Here is a 14,551-nt window from a genome sequence, read left to right as displayed (position 1 = left end):
AGACAGTACAGGAAACTGTAAGAGCATGAGGCTGCTGGTGGAGAAGGACACTGTCTAGGCAGCCATGGCAGCAGGCAGAGGTTTTCCCTCGATTACCATTTTCCCAGTGAGAATCACAAAACAGTAGAGTTAACATATCTGAGTGTGCCTCTTTTGATAGATTAGGAAACTGAAGTGCAAGTGACTGAGTGGTAAGTGCAAGGTCAGAGCTGTCAACAGCAGAGCCAAAACAAGGACCCAGGAATCTGAATGTCGCTACTGCATGGGATGGATGTAATCTGGGAAGCCACAGTCTGTTCCATTTCTTTTCCTAGACCCTTGGCCTCTTCTTCCACCAGGCATAGAGGCTGTAGATCTCAGAGGGTGAGGTGTGTGAGGGGACGCTGACAGGTGACGAACACCAAGGAAGACCTAAGGGCTCCTGGTCTGAGTCCAAATCCACACACCTGTGGACAGGCACCAGGACCGCAGTTCCAGCACTACCTCCTGGACAGGTATGCCCCTGACCTCTGTGATAGGTTCAGTATTTCCAGGGTTGGGGTAAACAGGAAGAAGGGAACTTAAACTAAGTCTACCTTTAGATAAAAAGAAGACAAAAGGAAGAGGTGAATTTTGCTCTCAGTTGCTGTTTCTTGGAAACTTCCTGCCCCAGATGGCAAACTCAAGACTGGAAGATAGGGTGAGACAGGAGGGGGATGGCAGACGGGGGCACTCTCCAAGGGAGTAAATGTGCCATCTGGGAAAGCATCAAGGACTTGTCCCCAGGTACCCCTAAAAAATGCACTTCCAACAGCCAGAAGGTGAGAAGAGAAACCCCATATAAATTTGCTCATAGAAACAATTTCCGTAGCATCAGGAAACTTCAGCAGCATTGAGGCCATGCGATCCATGAGCTACTTGCCACATCAGGCAAAGCAGCCCTCTTCCAGTGTGGTCCTAGGGATTCAGTCCCTCATCATTACATTCTTTCCATGGAGCAAACTCCAGTGGCAATAAGGAACTTAAGGTTTAGAATGTACTTCATTGCTAAACAATGGCCCAGCTATTCAAGACGTACCTGGGAAATCACCTACCTCAGAACTCATTACATTTTTCTCAAAAGCTGCAGTGTCCAATATGGTAGCCTCTAGACACGTGACTATTTACATTAATCAAAAGTAAGTAATTAAAGTGAAAAAGTCAGTCTCTCAAGTTGCATTTGCTACATTTCAAGTGCTCAGTGGTGTAGTGGCCACCAAGTGAATACTGCAGACAGAGAACATTTCTATCACTACACAACATTCCAAAGGACAGACTGCTCGAAAGGTAACTGAGTGTGACCAACACACTTCTCCACCATCTAGTGGGTCAAGTAAATGCTAGTGGGCCTTTAGTAAGTGTTCTGAATTGAACTCAAATATGGTGCATAGGAACTATTCTGATGCTGGCTAAAATCAATCAACTGAGAAATCTGTATCACTGCTCAACCAAGATGCTTGGCTGGCATCTCAGATTTTGAACATACCTGTGAACATTAAGCTCCTAACATCAGAAGGCTTACTAATTATATAAAGAATATATATGTGTAAATAAACATTCAAAAGTATCTTCCTGGCCATGTGCAGTGGCTCACACCTATAATCTTAGCATTTTGGGAGGCCCAGGCAGGCAGATCGCTTGAGCTCAGGAGTTTGAGACCAGCCTGGGAAACATGGCAAAACCTTGTCTCTACAAAAAATACAAAAAATGTAGCTGGTCAGGGGCATACCTGTCCAAGAGGTAGTGCTGGATAGTGCTACATGGGGGGCTGAGGTGGGACGATCACTTGAGCCCAGGAGGTCAAGGCTGCAGAGAGCTGAGATCACACCACTACACTCCAGCCTGGGTGACAAAGTGAGACCCTGTCTCAAAAAAATAAAATAAAAAAAAGATCGTCCTACCATGCTTGATTTCTAGCCATCTAGTTTCCCTCCTCAGGAGCAACAAAGATTTCTAGCTGCTCTCATATCCTTTTCAGGTATTTTATGTATTGTGATAGGCAGAATAATGGCGCCCAAAGATATTCACATCCTAATTCCCAAAATGTGTAAATATGGCACCTTACATGGCAAAAGAACTTTGCTGGTGTGATTAAGTTAAGGATCCTGAGATGCAGAGATTATCCTGGATTATCCAAGTGGGCCCAGTGTAATCTCAGGGTCCTTACAAGAAGAAGGCAGGAGGGTTAGAGGTCAAAGATTAACAGAAGCAGAGGTTGGACTGATGTAGCCACAAGTCAAGGGAGATACAGCCTCTAAAAGCTGGAGAAGCCAAGGAAACAGATCCTCCCCTATAGCCTGCTTCCAGGAGGAATGCAGTCCTGCCCACACATCTGGACTTCTGACCAAAATCTTATTATTATAAGATAATAAATTTGTGTTGTCTTAAGTCACCACATTCATAGTAATTTGTTACAGCAATAAGAAACTAATACATGCATATATAAGCAAATATGTATAGATATTTTCCTTCAAAACACAGTTACACAGTCCTTCTTAGCAGCAGCTATCATCTGAAGACTGCCTCACCACCACCTCTTCTCAGTCCTGCAAGATACTGAGAAATACAAGATGACAGAGTAAAATACCAAGAATTGAAACTCTAGGTAACAATGTCTGGATGATTATTTAAGCAGAAAACAATGAAGGCTGTAGAAGGAACTGTCCTAAGGATCAAGAGACCTGGGCCCTGCCTATGTGACTTTGAGCACATCATTTAATTTCTTAGGGCCTCTGTCCCTTCAAATGTGACATCACACCAGGATGGGGGATAAAGGGATGAAGACAGTAAACTGGAGAAGTGCAAGGCTTTCTTCTTTCCAGTCTATGAGTATGCTATTCAATGGCATATGCATGACCTGAATATAATTTGTGCTATATCTCCCCCCACCAAAAAGTAAGTGTGTTAAATAGTATGAAAATAGGAACTGTTTTTTGTGCTTAGGAGAAAATGCCAATAAACTGTAGGCACAAGGCACGTCAGTACCAACCCATTACGCTTAAGGGGCTAATTATAAATCATTCTTTTTGAGAATGCTCAGAACAGTGGTTTGCAAACTGATGTCTAGGAGCCCAGGGCTCCTTGGCTGTGTGGAGCAGCTGTGAGGAAACAGAACATTTGCAAGGGAGGTCACTCCCTGCCACACTTCACCAGCAGAGCAGCTCCTCCTCTGCCTATTCTGTAAACCGGAGCTTGGCCTGACTGGGTGTCAGTTAATTAACTACTAGTTTAAGATAAGGATCGGCAAACTTTTTCTGTAAAGGGTTAAATAGTGAATGTTTTAGGCTTTGCAGGCTTCACATGGTCTAAGTTCTCTTCTTTTTCATTTCTTTTTTTTTTTTTTTAACAAATCTTTAAAAATGTAAAAACCAGGCAGGTGCGGTGGCTCACGCCTGTAATCCCAGCACTTTTGGAGGCCAAGGTGGGTGGATCACAAGGTCAAGAGATTGAGACCATCCTGGCCAACATGGTGAAACCCCGTCTCTACTAAAAATACAAAAAATTAGCTGGGTGTGGTGGTGGGTGCCTGTAGTCCCAGCTACTTGGGAGGCTGAGACAGGAGAATCGCTTGAACCCAGGAGGTAGAGGTTGCAGTGAGCCGAGATTGTGCTACTGCACTCCACTTGGCGACAGAACAAGACTCTGTCTCAAAAACAAAAAGAAGTAAAAACCATTAGTGGCTCAGAGCACGTGCAAAAACAGGCCTTAGATTGAATGTGGCCCACAGGCTGTAGTTTGCCCACCACTTTATCTAAGATATAATGAAAATACCAGGTAACTTAAAATTCAAACTGAAATTGTGCCCAGATAGGATGAATATGGAGTCCTACAACACGCAATAAGCCTTCGTGACAACAGTCATGTGAAAACAATGCCTAAGACTGGATCTCCAGGAAAAACAGACTGTGAGATCCCCACATACTTAGGAAATTTCAGCTCCTTTTCACTTTTGAGCCTGACAATGGTGAGCACATTAAAGGCAGGAAACCTTAATTCCAAAAACATTTACTGAGTGCTGCACTGGGAGAAAGCAAAGGTAGGGTTGGTGTTCATAAAGAAGGCAGAAGGACGATGCTATTAATGGATTGACAGAGAGTGCTCATTACTGTGGATATTAACTCGGTGGCTTCTCCGTTTTTACTGGGGCATGCAGGGCTAGTAAGCTGAATTTAGACTCCATCAGTAATACTCATTCATCCAGATTCTTTTTTTTTTTCCACCTTGAGATGGGATTGCCCTGTGTTGCCCAGGCTGGTCTTGAACTCCTGGGCCCAAGCGATCCTCCCACCTCAAATTTTTAAGTAGCTGGGATCACAGGCATGAGCCACCACACCCAGCTCAGATATTAAGATAGTTTAAATCACAAGTAACCAGTAACCAGATCTTCTTCACATTCTTAAAAACAAGTCTCTAATGAGGTAAAATGGTTCAGAGGGTAAGATAATGGGTAAGTAAAGAGAGAAGGGGCCTAGAAGGTAGGCCACAGGAGAAATTCCAGACACTAAACATACATACTAGATTTTCAAAAGCTGTGTATTTTAATATCTATCAAAGGCCAAGCGCAGTGGCTCATGTCTGTAATCCCAGCTCTTTGGCAGGCCAAGGCAGGTGGATCACTTGAGGCCAGGAGTTCGCGATCAGTTCGGCCAACACGGTGAAACCCTGTCTCTGCCAAAAACACAAAAATTAGTCAGGTGTGGTGGCAGGCACCTGTAATCCCAGATACTCAGGAGGCTGAGGCAGGAGAATTGCTTGTACCCAGGAGGCGGAGGATGCAGTGAGATGAGATCACACCACTGCACTCCAGCCTTGGTGACAGAGCAAGACTCTGTCTCAAAAAAAAAAAAAAAAAAAAAAAATCTATCAAAATTATAAATGCATGTATCTTTTGACTCAGCAATTCCATTTCCATGAACAGAAATCGTTATATATACAATGAGGTACTAAACATAAATATTGGGTTATCCACTGAAGCAAAAGACTGAAATTCAACAAATTATGGTATACCCATACAAATACTATGCAGCTGTTAAAAAAAGAATGAGAAAGCTTTTATATCCTGACATTAAACAAAGTTGAAGATGTGCTGTTAAAAAAAAAAAAAAGAGCAGGTTGCAGAACAGTATGTTATTCATTTATGTTAGGAAAGAAAGAAGAGAAAGAGAGGAAAAAAAATATTTTTCCTGTTTTGATAGAGTATCTTTGGAATACCCAAGAAACTAGTAATACTGGCTGCATCTGACAAGCAGAATCTCAGTGACTGAGATATAGCAGTCAAAAGAAGATTTCTTGAAATAACTTTTTCCCTTTTTAGGGTTTTTGAACCTTATGAATGTATTTTTTCAAAGTTCAAGTATTTTACAAGAGTTGGCTCTGTTATTTCACAGCTTTTCACCATCAGAAAACAACTGTAGCTCTTCTAACAGTTACCTGCTAATGAGAATCATGAAGGCTCAGCCAAAGCTTGGAAGAATTTAAATGTCCTCCGATTTAACAAATCTCTACTAACCACACAACACATAAGTAAGATCTGTTGTGTTCTTCTTTCCAACTTCCCAGGATAAAAAGGCAATGACCTCTCACATCCACACAGAAGCCGGGACACGACAAGAGAGCTGGCCTCATTGAGGCATCCAGTGCCACATACCAACTTCACAGTCCCAGAACCCCTCATTGACAGAAATGACACCCAAGCCCAAACAGCCCATGTAGGAGAGGAGAATCAAAGCACAAGGCACATTTGCTCACTCAACCTCCTTGGAGAATACTTCAAGGACATCCTTTTTTGTTGTTGTTTACCATGTCCTGTTTTAGCCATTACCAGTTATCTGCCAAATGTAATAGGTAGATATATACAAGTCACCTCTCATCTCTGTTGGGTAAACAGTAATTTCCAGGCAGAGAGAGAGTCACAATATTTTGAATACAGAAGAGCAGTGGTAAGCATGTGAACAGCCTGGAGCAGATATCAGGACAAACACAAACGTGGACTTCTGGAGGACAAAGACCTCTCTAATAATGGGGTTCCAACCACATGAAGCACTTACTTGATGATAATTCATTCTCTCCTTCCTAGAAATAAAATAAGCATTCTTGTGGGATATGGGAGAACCCTACAAAGAAGGAGTTACACAGTCACAATAATACTGAGCCCCTGCCCCTATCAGAACACACCAAAACTTAGAAGTCCACGAAAAGACACATAAGCCTGGAACCCAAATATCTGGGAAACAGTAACAGGCCATCCTCTTTCTTATATAGGTCCTTGGCTGTGAAAGAAGAAAAACCTTAAATACAGAAAAAGCAGCCATTAGTTCCCAAAAACATTCCTTTCCAAAATCGAAACGGAAAGATGAAATATGCCAGCAAAGGCCAAGGGCCAGAAGAAGAAAGCCCACCTCCAGGGGCTCTGTCCAAATGCCTCAGAGTGGTTCACACAATGCTAATGCTAGCCTGCTCTAACTCCATTCCCTGCCCACTGCAAAGTGACAAAGATAAGACAATGTATGCTGAAGTCCCAAATCAGCTTCAAGTACTAAGAACACAGCGGAAAGGTGGAGAGGGAAAAGCACAAGAGTGCTGGTTCCATTTCTGCAAGTTTCAGCATGCCCCTGTTTCTTGGTGAGTCGGCTTTCTCACCTGTAAAATGAGAATCAGCCTATCTATGATCTCACACAACCCTCTGGAAGTTCTCCATCCTATAATTCCATACAATCTCTCAATAACATCAAAAATATCAGCACCAGAATACCACCTTCTGTTATTCCTCTGGAGATGGGAATGTCAGGGTGGTTTAGACCACGTAAAAACCCAAATAAGCAGGTGGCAGCTGAGGAGGCTTTCAATCCCCAGAATCCCTGAAAGACCTTTTGACATCCAAAACAGGATGACCAGATGATAAGCAACAGTCGCTTTCCCACAGAGTCCACAGCAGGACAGACACTAGTAGGCAGAGTACACCAGCCAGTTGTCTTCACCCAAATCCCCATCAATCCTCACCCACCCTCGCCCTGGCCACTGACTGTCTCAGATAGACTATTTATTTGCCCTCAATTTTATTATACCCACCTAGAAATCAGGAGACCTGGGGACCTGATGAAATATTAGCAGCCCAATGTAGATCACAGCTGTGCTCTGATCTAACCAAGTGTCTTTGGGGGAATCCTATAACCTCCCTGGGCCCGCCTCTTCATCTACTAAACCAAAGGGGTTTGACTAGATGAGAGAAGCTCTTGCACAGATGGAGCAGTCTGTGTCTACGCCTCCCATGGAGACAGAACCAAAGACACAGCATGTAAACTTGGCCATGTAAGGCAGCACAAAGTCAGCTGGGCAGGCTAGCTCTGTAGAGTCCCCACTGACGAAGCTCAGTGGGCAGGTCCACAGGAGGTGCTCTAGAAATACAAAGGCTTCCAATCCAGGTTTCCAGGTGCACTTACCTTTCCCGCATCCACCAGTTCTGCAATGTCATCTAAATATGGACCACTGGCCATGAAAAATGCCCAGCGATAATGGACTCCTTTCCAGAAATGCTAAAAAGAAGAAACAAAACATGTCAAATACAGAAAAACATAAAATCTGACTAAAAGCCAATTTAGGGAAAAGCATTTTCTGGATGACTACAACAAACTGACTTCTCATTCCATGCTGACAAAATGTGCGCACAGCCCCTTGGCACAATGACTGACAGAGAATGGATGCTCCATAAATGTTTAATAAATAACTGAACAAAGACATACCCACGTCACTTAGGCTCCTTCTCTAAACTGTGACTGAAGAACAAGTAAGCACAGGAAAGCTTTCCTTAAAATGACCATCTACATGGTTTTCCACAGTGGGTTTCCTCCCCGGGAGGAATCAGGGGCTGAGACCTCTAGGCTTTCCCTACTAAGGTTTGAATAAAGCCCAGAGGCACCAGAAAAGAGGTTTTCACCAAATTCAAAAATGTTTTGGGGACAATAAGTCACCAAAATATGATCTTAGACAAGAAGCCCAATCACAATTTTTTTTCCCTGGTTCTGACAGGAATAAAGTGGCTTTAAAGGCAAAACAAGTGCAAAGTTCCTTATACATCATGGCTGAATCTTCCCTACGGTTATGGCAAATACAAAGCCATCTAATCTATTATGGGGCAATACCTCTCCAAATGAAGATGCGTAAAAATCTTACACCAAGAGGGCTCATGACCAGTCTATGGCCACTTATAATTGTTATTCTTTGTTTCTTTAATTGAGAGAGGGTCTTGCTATGTTGCCCAGGCTGGTTTTGAACTCCTGGTCTCAAGAATCCTCTCACCTCAGCCTCCCAAAGTGCTAGGATTACAGGCATGAGCCACTGTGCCTGGCTGTAACTGTTATTCTTTATGTCGAAGGTAGGGTGGGCCATTATGGAAACAGCAAATGAGCTGAGGTTCTCCATGATACATCAATGACCTGCCCAACCAAACTTTCATCAGATGGGAGCAATCTGAGGTAGCAGAGGGTCAGCCAGTACCACAGTGCTGCCCTCTCCACAACTACCCACAACTGTGAGGTGAGCTCAGACTTCTTTGCCACTGAGCTTACACTCAGTATGATATAAGCTACTACCCTGGCGTGAGGCTGGAAAATTCAGTGGAAACCCCATACCCCAGCACTTACTAGTTGCATTATTTTTGTTTTGTTTTAGTTATGTTATTTTTATCAGGCTACCTATTTCAGCCCATTTCCTGGCCTGTAGAATGGTGGTAGCACCACCTAGCTTGCAGGATTGTTGGAAGGATGAAATGAGAATGTATACAAAATGCCTCACACATAGAAAGTATTCTATCAATACTTGTCCAGTGCTAAAAGTGAAGCTTACTGAGGAAAGACTGAGACAATACCAATTCAGTTTAAGAATGTAGAAAGAAAGAAAAGCGGTTGCCTAGGCAAAGCTTCCCACTGGGTGTGCCAGGATGGCTTACTGGGTGAGTGATCCTATAGATTATCGTCCAACCCAGAAAACCTGTGAGAGTTAAAGGATTCATCATTAATAATTACCCTAGGACAACAGATGTAAAGAGAGTCAAGCATACTCTAGAATTGGTGTGATGAGATATTGACTCCCCTTAGCCCTCACAATAGCCAGGCAGAGCCAGAGCTGGTAGAAGTCTCCGGATAGGCTGGTCTTGGAGGAGCAGGGCTTGGTTTGTTCATCTCTATTACCCAAGGCAGCCTCAATGTGCTGTTCAAATACTATCATTTTCTATGTCTGTCATGGCATGAAAGATGTTGAGATGCACTGGTTTATGCAACTAACCTAAAAAGAAGAGGCCAGGCACAATGGCTCACACCTATAATCCCAACAGTTTGGGAGACCGAGGTGGGAGAATTGCTTGAGGCCAGGAGTTCAAGAGTAGCCTAGGCAACATAGCAAGACTCTGTCTCTACGAAACAAGAAAAAGAAAAAAGCTGTTTGAAGGATTATGTGGCTAAATGCCAGAAGCACTGAGAATGTCCCAAGCTTACTGTGGATCCAGTTAATGACAATCACAGAAGATCTGTTCAAATACTTTTCCCTAAGGTCTGGCTTCATAGACTACAATTAAAACATTCTGGTAATTGTTTAGGGTATTACAGAAGGCACAAAAATGGTCACAACTGCCACCTCTATAACTCTTCACAGCATGTGGCTCTGTAAAGTGAAACTTTTGGTCTGTAACAGCAGAATTTTTATATTCTGCCACAAGAGGTCTGTGTTCCCCCCCCCCGCCGCCCACCCAGGCCACTGTAGGAGAGAAAGTAAATCAAAGCAGGCAGGAGAGTCAGAAGCATGACAATGAAGCTTTAACTGTGTGCACAATCAGAAAGACATTGAAAACTACTTAAAAGGTTTTCACATGAGATTACTACTATCGTCTTTCAAGTAGGAGGAAGAGAGAATGAAGATAGCTATGCCTGTTTTACTCTCCGAGGACAACTCTGAAGGTTAACTTGTAAGAGGTCTCACTGGAGTACAAACTGAAATCTTACAGAAAACTTAAACTTACATTTTAAAGCACTGGAAAATCTGGGTTTTGTGAAAGAGAAAGAAGAGAGAAAGGACAGCTAAGAGCCCTTTCTCTACCACAAAGTACCCTGTGGACGCTGTTTCGGGCTACTGTCTGAATCAAATGAAAATAAAGGACACCACAGTGCAGGGCCTGGTTTGTTCATTTCTATTACCAATAATATTTCATAAGAATTGAGTCGTGGTCTCCTCCATCATAGCTCTTTGTTATGACCTCTAAGTATTTAGTTAGTACACAGAATTCAAGAGACCAAAGTCCTAAGTTTCATCCCCATAAAAGGTCCCAAATTAATATCTGGAATAAATAAAATGCTAAAGATAATTATCAAGCCAGTCATCTCACAAACATGAGTCAGTGTTGGTCAGACTGACACAGCTATTCACAGCCTTTTTACCACCAAGGAACTTTCTACTGCCTTGTTCCAGAGTCTCAAGTATTTTGTCTAATTTAAAAAAATAGAATCTTTTTTTTTTTTTTTTTTTTTTTTTTTGAGACAAGCTTTTCCTCTGTTGCCCAGGCTGGAGTACAATGACACGATCACGGCTCACACCCTCTGTCTCCCAGACTCATACCATCCTCTGGCCTCAGCCTCCTGAGCAGCTGGAACTACAGGTATGCACCAACAGACCTGGCTAATTTTCTTATTGTTTTGTAGAGATAAACTCTCACTATGTTGCCCAGGCTGGTTTCAAACTCCTCAGGCTTAAGCAATCCTCCCATCTCCACCTCCCAAAATGATGGGATTACAGGCATAAAAGCCACTGTGCCCAGACTATCTTTATTTTTTCTATCATATATTCCCTTTTAACATCAATTCATATTTTAAACCAATGGTCTATAATTACCACCAGTTTATCCCATGAAATTATAAAAGCCTCTGTCCCCACTGTGATGACAACAGGCTATGAGGTAAAGTGGAGAGCAGATGCTCAAGCTCCATTAGTCTTGTAACTGAGGCTCATCTGCCCTAGTCTCCAATGCCCACCACTCACCGAAGTGTGCAATTTGGGTGAGATGTATTCAGTTTTGAGCTTCATACAGACCTGGTAAAAGTGGCCCTGTTTCAGAGTCAGGCTGACCAACCAAGTCCCAGAAACTCCCATCATGTCATTAATAGCTGGAGTTTCAAATTTACACGGAATATGCAGTGTTAGAACAAGTTGATACAATCCCAGCAAAGGCAAGAGTGGAGGCTTACTGAAGTAAAAGTACAACTTCTTTTACTCATAGACTTCTAAATGTCTGAAAGCCCCAGTCTGGGAATCACTGGTCTATCCCAATACAATGAAAACAGCAACTGTAAGTTTTCATCTTTATATACAAGAGACTGTAAGTGTTAAGACATGAAACAGAGAGAGGGTCATCAGGCAGAGACAAGAAGGAAGCACAGACAGTGTATCAGATGTAATCAAGAGAGGCAATAAGTAATAATAAAGGCTAACATTTAATAAGGGCACTGTGCCATGTCTCCATATGGACTACTTCATTTGATCCTTACAACCATGCGGTAAGGTAGATCTATTATCAGCCTCATTTTACAGGGGAAGACATTGGGGCTTAGAGACCTTCAGTAACTTGCACAGGGTTACACAGCTACTAAGTAGAGGTCAGATGTTGAAGCCAGTCAGTGTGACTCCAGAGTCCATGCTTGCAGCCACTGTGCTATGTGGCCTCTAAGAGAAGAGAAACTGGCTAGGTGGCAAACCAATTTCTAGCAGCAGGAGGCTGCTTGCAGTCACCAACCAAGACCCTTCTTCCTACCTTTAATGCCTTCGAACCTACAGTGAATCCTGACTGCAACATGCCATCTGCTATGCCCAGTCGGTCCATGTTCAGGAGGAAAGGAGTCACTAAAGTCACATAGGTGGCTCCTGACCATTGCTTGAGAAAATCTGGAGCCCATGTTTCAGTGGATCCGCCCACATTATCAAGGATAAAATCAAACCTGGAGAGGAAGAACCAAATCAAAACATTGTTGTCAGGCTTTACACTGGACTCTGAGCCTCCTTCCCTTCCAGCACCAGTTGGCTTGGGTTTATTTCAGTGGCGAATCTTGCACTGTGCTGCACCTCTCGCCATCCTGCAGAGGGGTGGCTGCTTTGATGGAGACGGAAGGACATACCCACTCGCTGGATCTATGACTTTTCTGCAAGGTAAGTTGAATGTGACTAATTTTTGTCATAAAATCATTTCATTTTCTAGTACTTTAGAATGGCTTCAGCAAGTAGTTCTGAACAGAGAGTGATTCTGGTTCACTACAATGCACAGAATAGCCCCTCACAGCTAAAAAATTTTCCAGCCCAAAATGTCAATACTTGAGAAACTAAGGTTGCCAAGGTTGAGAAAGTCTGACTTAATTAAGCTTTGTAAAAAACTGCCAAGTTTTTCATTCGCTATGTTTAGTGCACATGGATACTTGAAAGTAAAGTATGAGATTTTCACCTACAAGAATGATTTGCTTTTATTCTCTCTACAGTCAGAAATGCTCATGGAAGCATCCTCTTCACCTTCTGGAATTTTCTATCATTTGGCTTCAGGTACAGCATCAGGACAATGCAAAAGGAGAAATGAACAGCCTGTTCTAACATGCCAAAAAAATTCAGTGATAATGGAATCCACAGGAACTAGCAGATATATTCAACTTCTTACATCTAACCTAAAACTTCTGTAATCACTATATTCTACTGAAAGGGGGTAAAAACTTAATAAGCTTTTAAATACTTTTGAAAACAAAGATCTATATAGAGAATACATGCATATAAATTGAGCACATCAGTTGATGAATTCCTCTTTGGTAAATCTTTTCTCCCTTCCAAATTCATCTGGATGATGTCAAACATTAAAGTTCCTGAAACCAGCTTTGGCCAACTTTGTGGATCTTGAGTATTTTATAGAACCAAACTAAAGAAGGGCAAGGCCGGGCGCAGTGGCTCAGGCCTGTAATCTCAGGACTTTGGGAGGCCGAGACGGGTGGATCACCTGAGGTCGGGAGTTTGAGACCAGCCTGACCAACATGGAAAAACCCTGTCTCTACTAAAACTACAAAATTAGCCAGGTGTAGGATTACATGCCTGTAACCTAACTACTCGGGAGGCCGAGGCAGGAGAACTGCTTGAACCTGGGAGGCAGAGGTTGTGGTGAGCCGAGGTCATGCCATTGCACTCCAGCCTGGGTAACAAGAGTGAAACTCTATCTCAAAAGAAGAAGAAGGAAAAAAAAAAAAGGCAAATATAATCTAAGGATATGAAATGTGAAATGCAGGAGCATGATGACCTTAATAGATGACCATTCTTTTCACTAAAAAAGTGTCTACTTCATTTCCAAGTTTTGAATGAACAAATCTGAGGATACTTAAAGAAAACTTAAGGGCAGCCTGGTATTATAGAACAGGCATTGTCTGAGAAAGAAATCTGGAGACCAGGTTGTGAATCCAGCTCTCCCAACAAATCACTGGTGGCATGACCCCGAGTATGCAGAAACTCGTAACTCCTCTGCCCTTCACTTTCTCAACTACAGCATCATAGGGTTGGACTGAAGGATTTCAAAGCCCCTTCTTGCTATAAAACTCTAAGATTCAAATACCTAAAAAGCTGCTATTTGGAAGGAGGAACATATTTATCCTAGGTAGACTGAAAGGTCAAACTCCAGGCAGAAATTACAAAGATCAATTTTAACTAAAGCTATCAAAGAAAAGAAGTAGTAATGGCTTGCATTTATAAGCCAGGAAGGTCCCCCTACTAGAAAAGTACAAGCGAAAGGAGCAAGCTCACTTGCCAGGAAGACATGTCAAGGAGGGAAGCATAATACCAGTTTGGGAGCCTAGACTGAATGTCCTCTAGCCTTCCGTCTCTCAAGTTCTCCTATTCTCTGGTGACAAATTCCAGACATGTATAAAACTTAAGGTAGGCCAGGTGCGGTGGCTCATGCCTGTAATCCCAGCACTTTGGGAGACCAAGGCAGGCAGATCACTTGAGGCCAGGAGTACAAGACCAGCCTGGCCAACATGGTGAAACTCCATCTCCACAAAAGAAAAAAAAAAAAAAAAAATAGAAAAATTAGGCGGGTGTGGTGGTGAGTGTCTGTAATCCCAGCTACTCAGGAGGCTGAGGCACAAGAATCACTTGAACCCAGGAGGCGGAGGTTGCAGTGAACCAAGATAGCACCATTGCACTCCAGCCTGGGCAATGGAGTGAGACTTCATCTCAAAAACAAAAACAAAAACAAAAACAAAAAAACAAAACAAAACCCCTTAAGGTAGACAGAGGGGAATGGGTAGGACTTGGCCCCGGTATCATGTTGCTACTCCTAGAAGCATCAGAAGATACAAGATCGGGCCGGGTGCGGTGGCTCACGCTTGTAATCCTAGCACTTTGGGAGGCCGAGACGGGTGGATCACGGGGTCAGGAGTTTGAGACCAGCCTGGCCAAAATGGTGAAACCCCATCTCTACTAAAATTAGCCGGGCATGGTGGTACGTGCCTGTAATCCCAGCTACTCAGGAGGC

The 14,551-nt window shown here is 43.0% G+C and overlaps 1 protein-coding gene across 3 annotated transcripts in view; it reads right to left on the bottom strand.

Annotated features, from left to right (window-relative positions):
• RTN4IP1 (reticulon 4 interacting protein 1) overlaps nt 1–14,551 on the bottom strand; it is a 59,694-nt gene that overhangs the window by 3,588 nt on the left and 41,555 nt on the right. For all 3 annotated transcript variants that reach the window (XM_030929533.1, XM_010389775.2, XM_030929532.1), the window contains exons 7-8: nt 11,810–11,993; nt 7,458–7,550 (exon numbers count right to left, since the gene is read on the bottom strand). In XM_030929533.1, coding sequence (XP_030785393.1) covers nt 7,458–7,550; nt 11,810–11,993 — 277 coding nt within the window. The remainder of the gene's footprint in view (nt 1–7,457; nt 7,551–11,809; nt 11,994–14,551) is intronic.

Source organism: Rhinopithecus roxellana, chromosome 4, assembly GCF_007565055.1.
Source record: "Rhinopithecus roxellana isolate Shanxi Qingling chromosome 4, ASM756505v1, whole genome shotgun sequence".
In the NCBI taxonomy this organism is placed as follows: domain Eukaryota; kingdom Metazoa; phylum Chordata; class Mammalia; order Primates; family Cercopithecidae; genus Rhinopithecus; species Rhinopithecus roxellana.
Note: the sequence above shows the minus strand (reverse complement) of the source record. Positions and strands in the feature narration are given on the sequence as shown.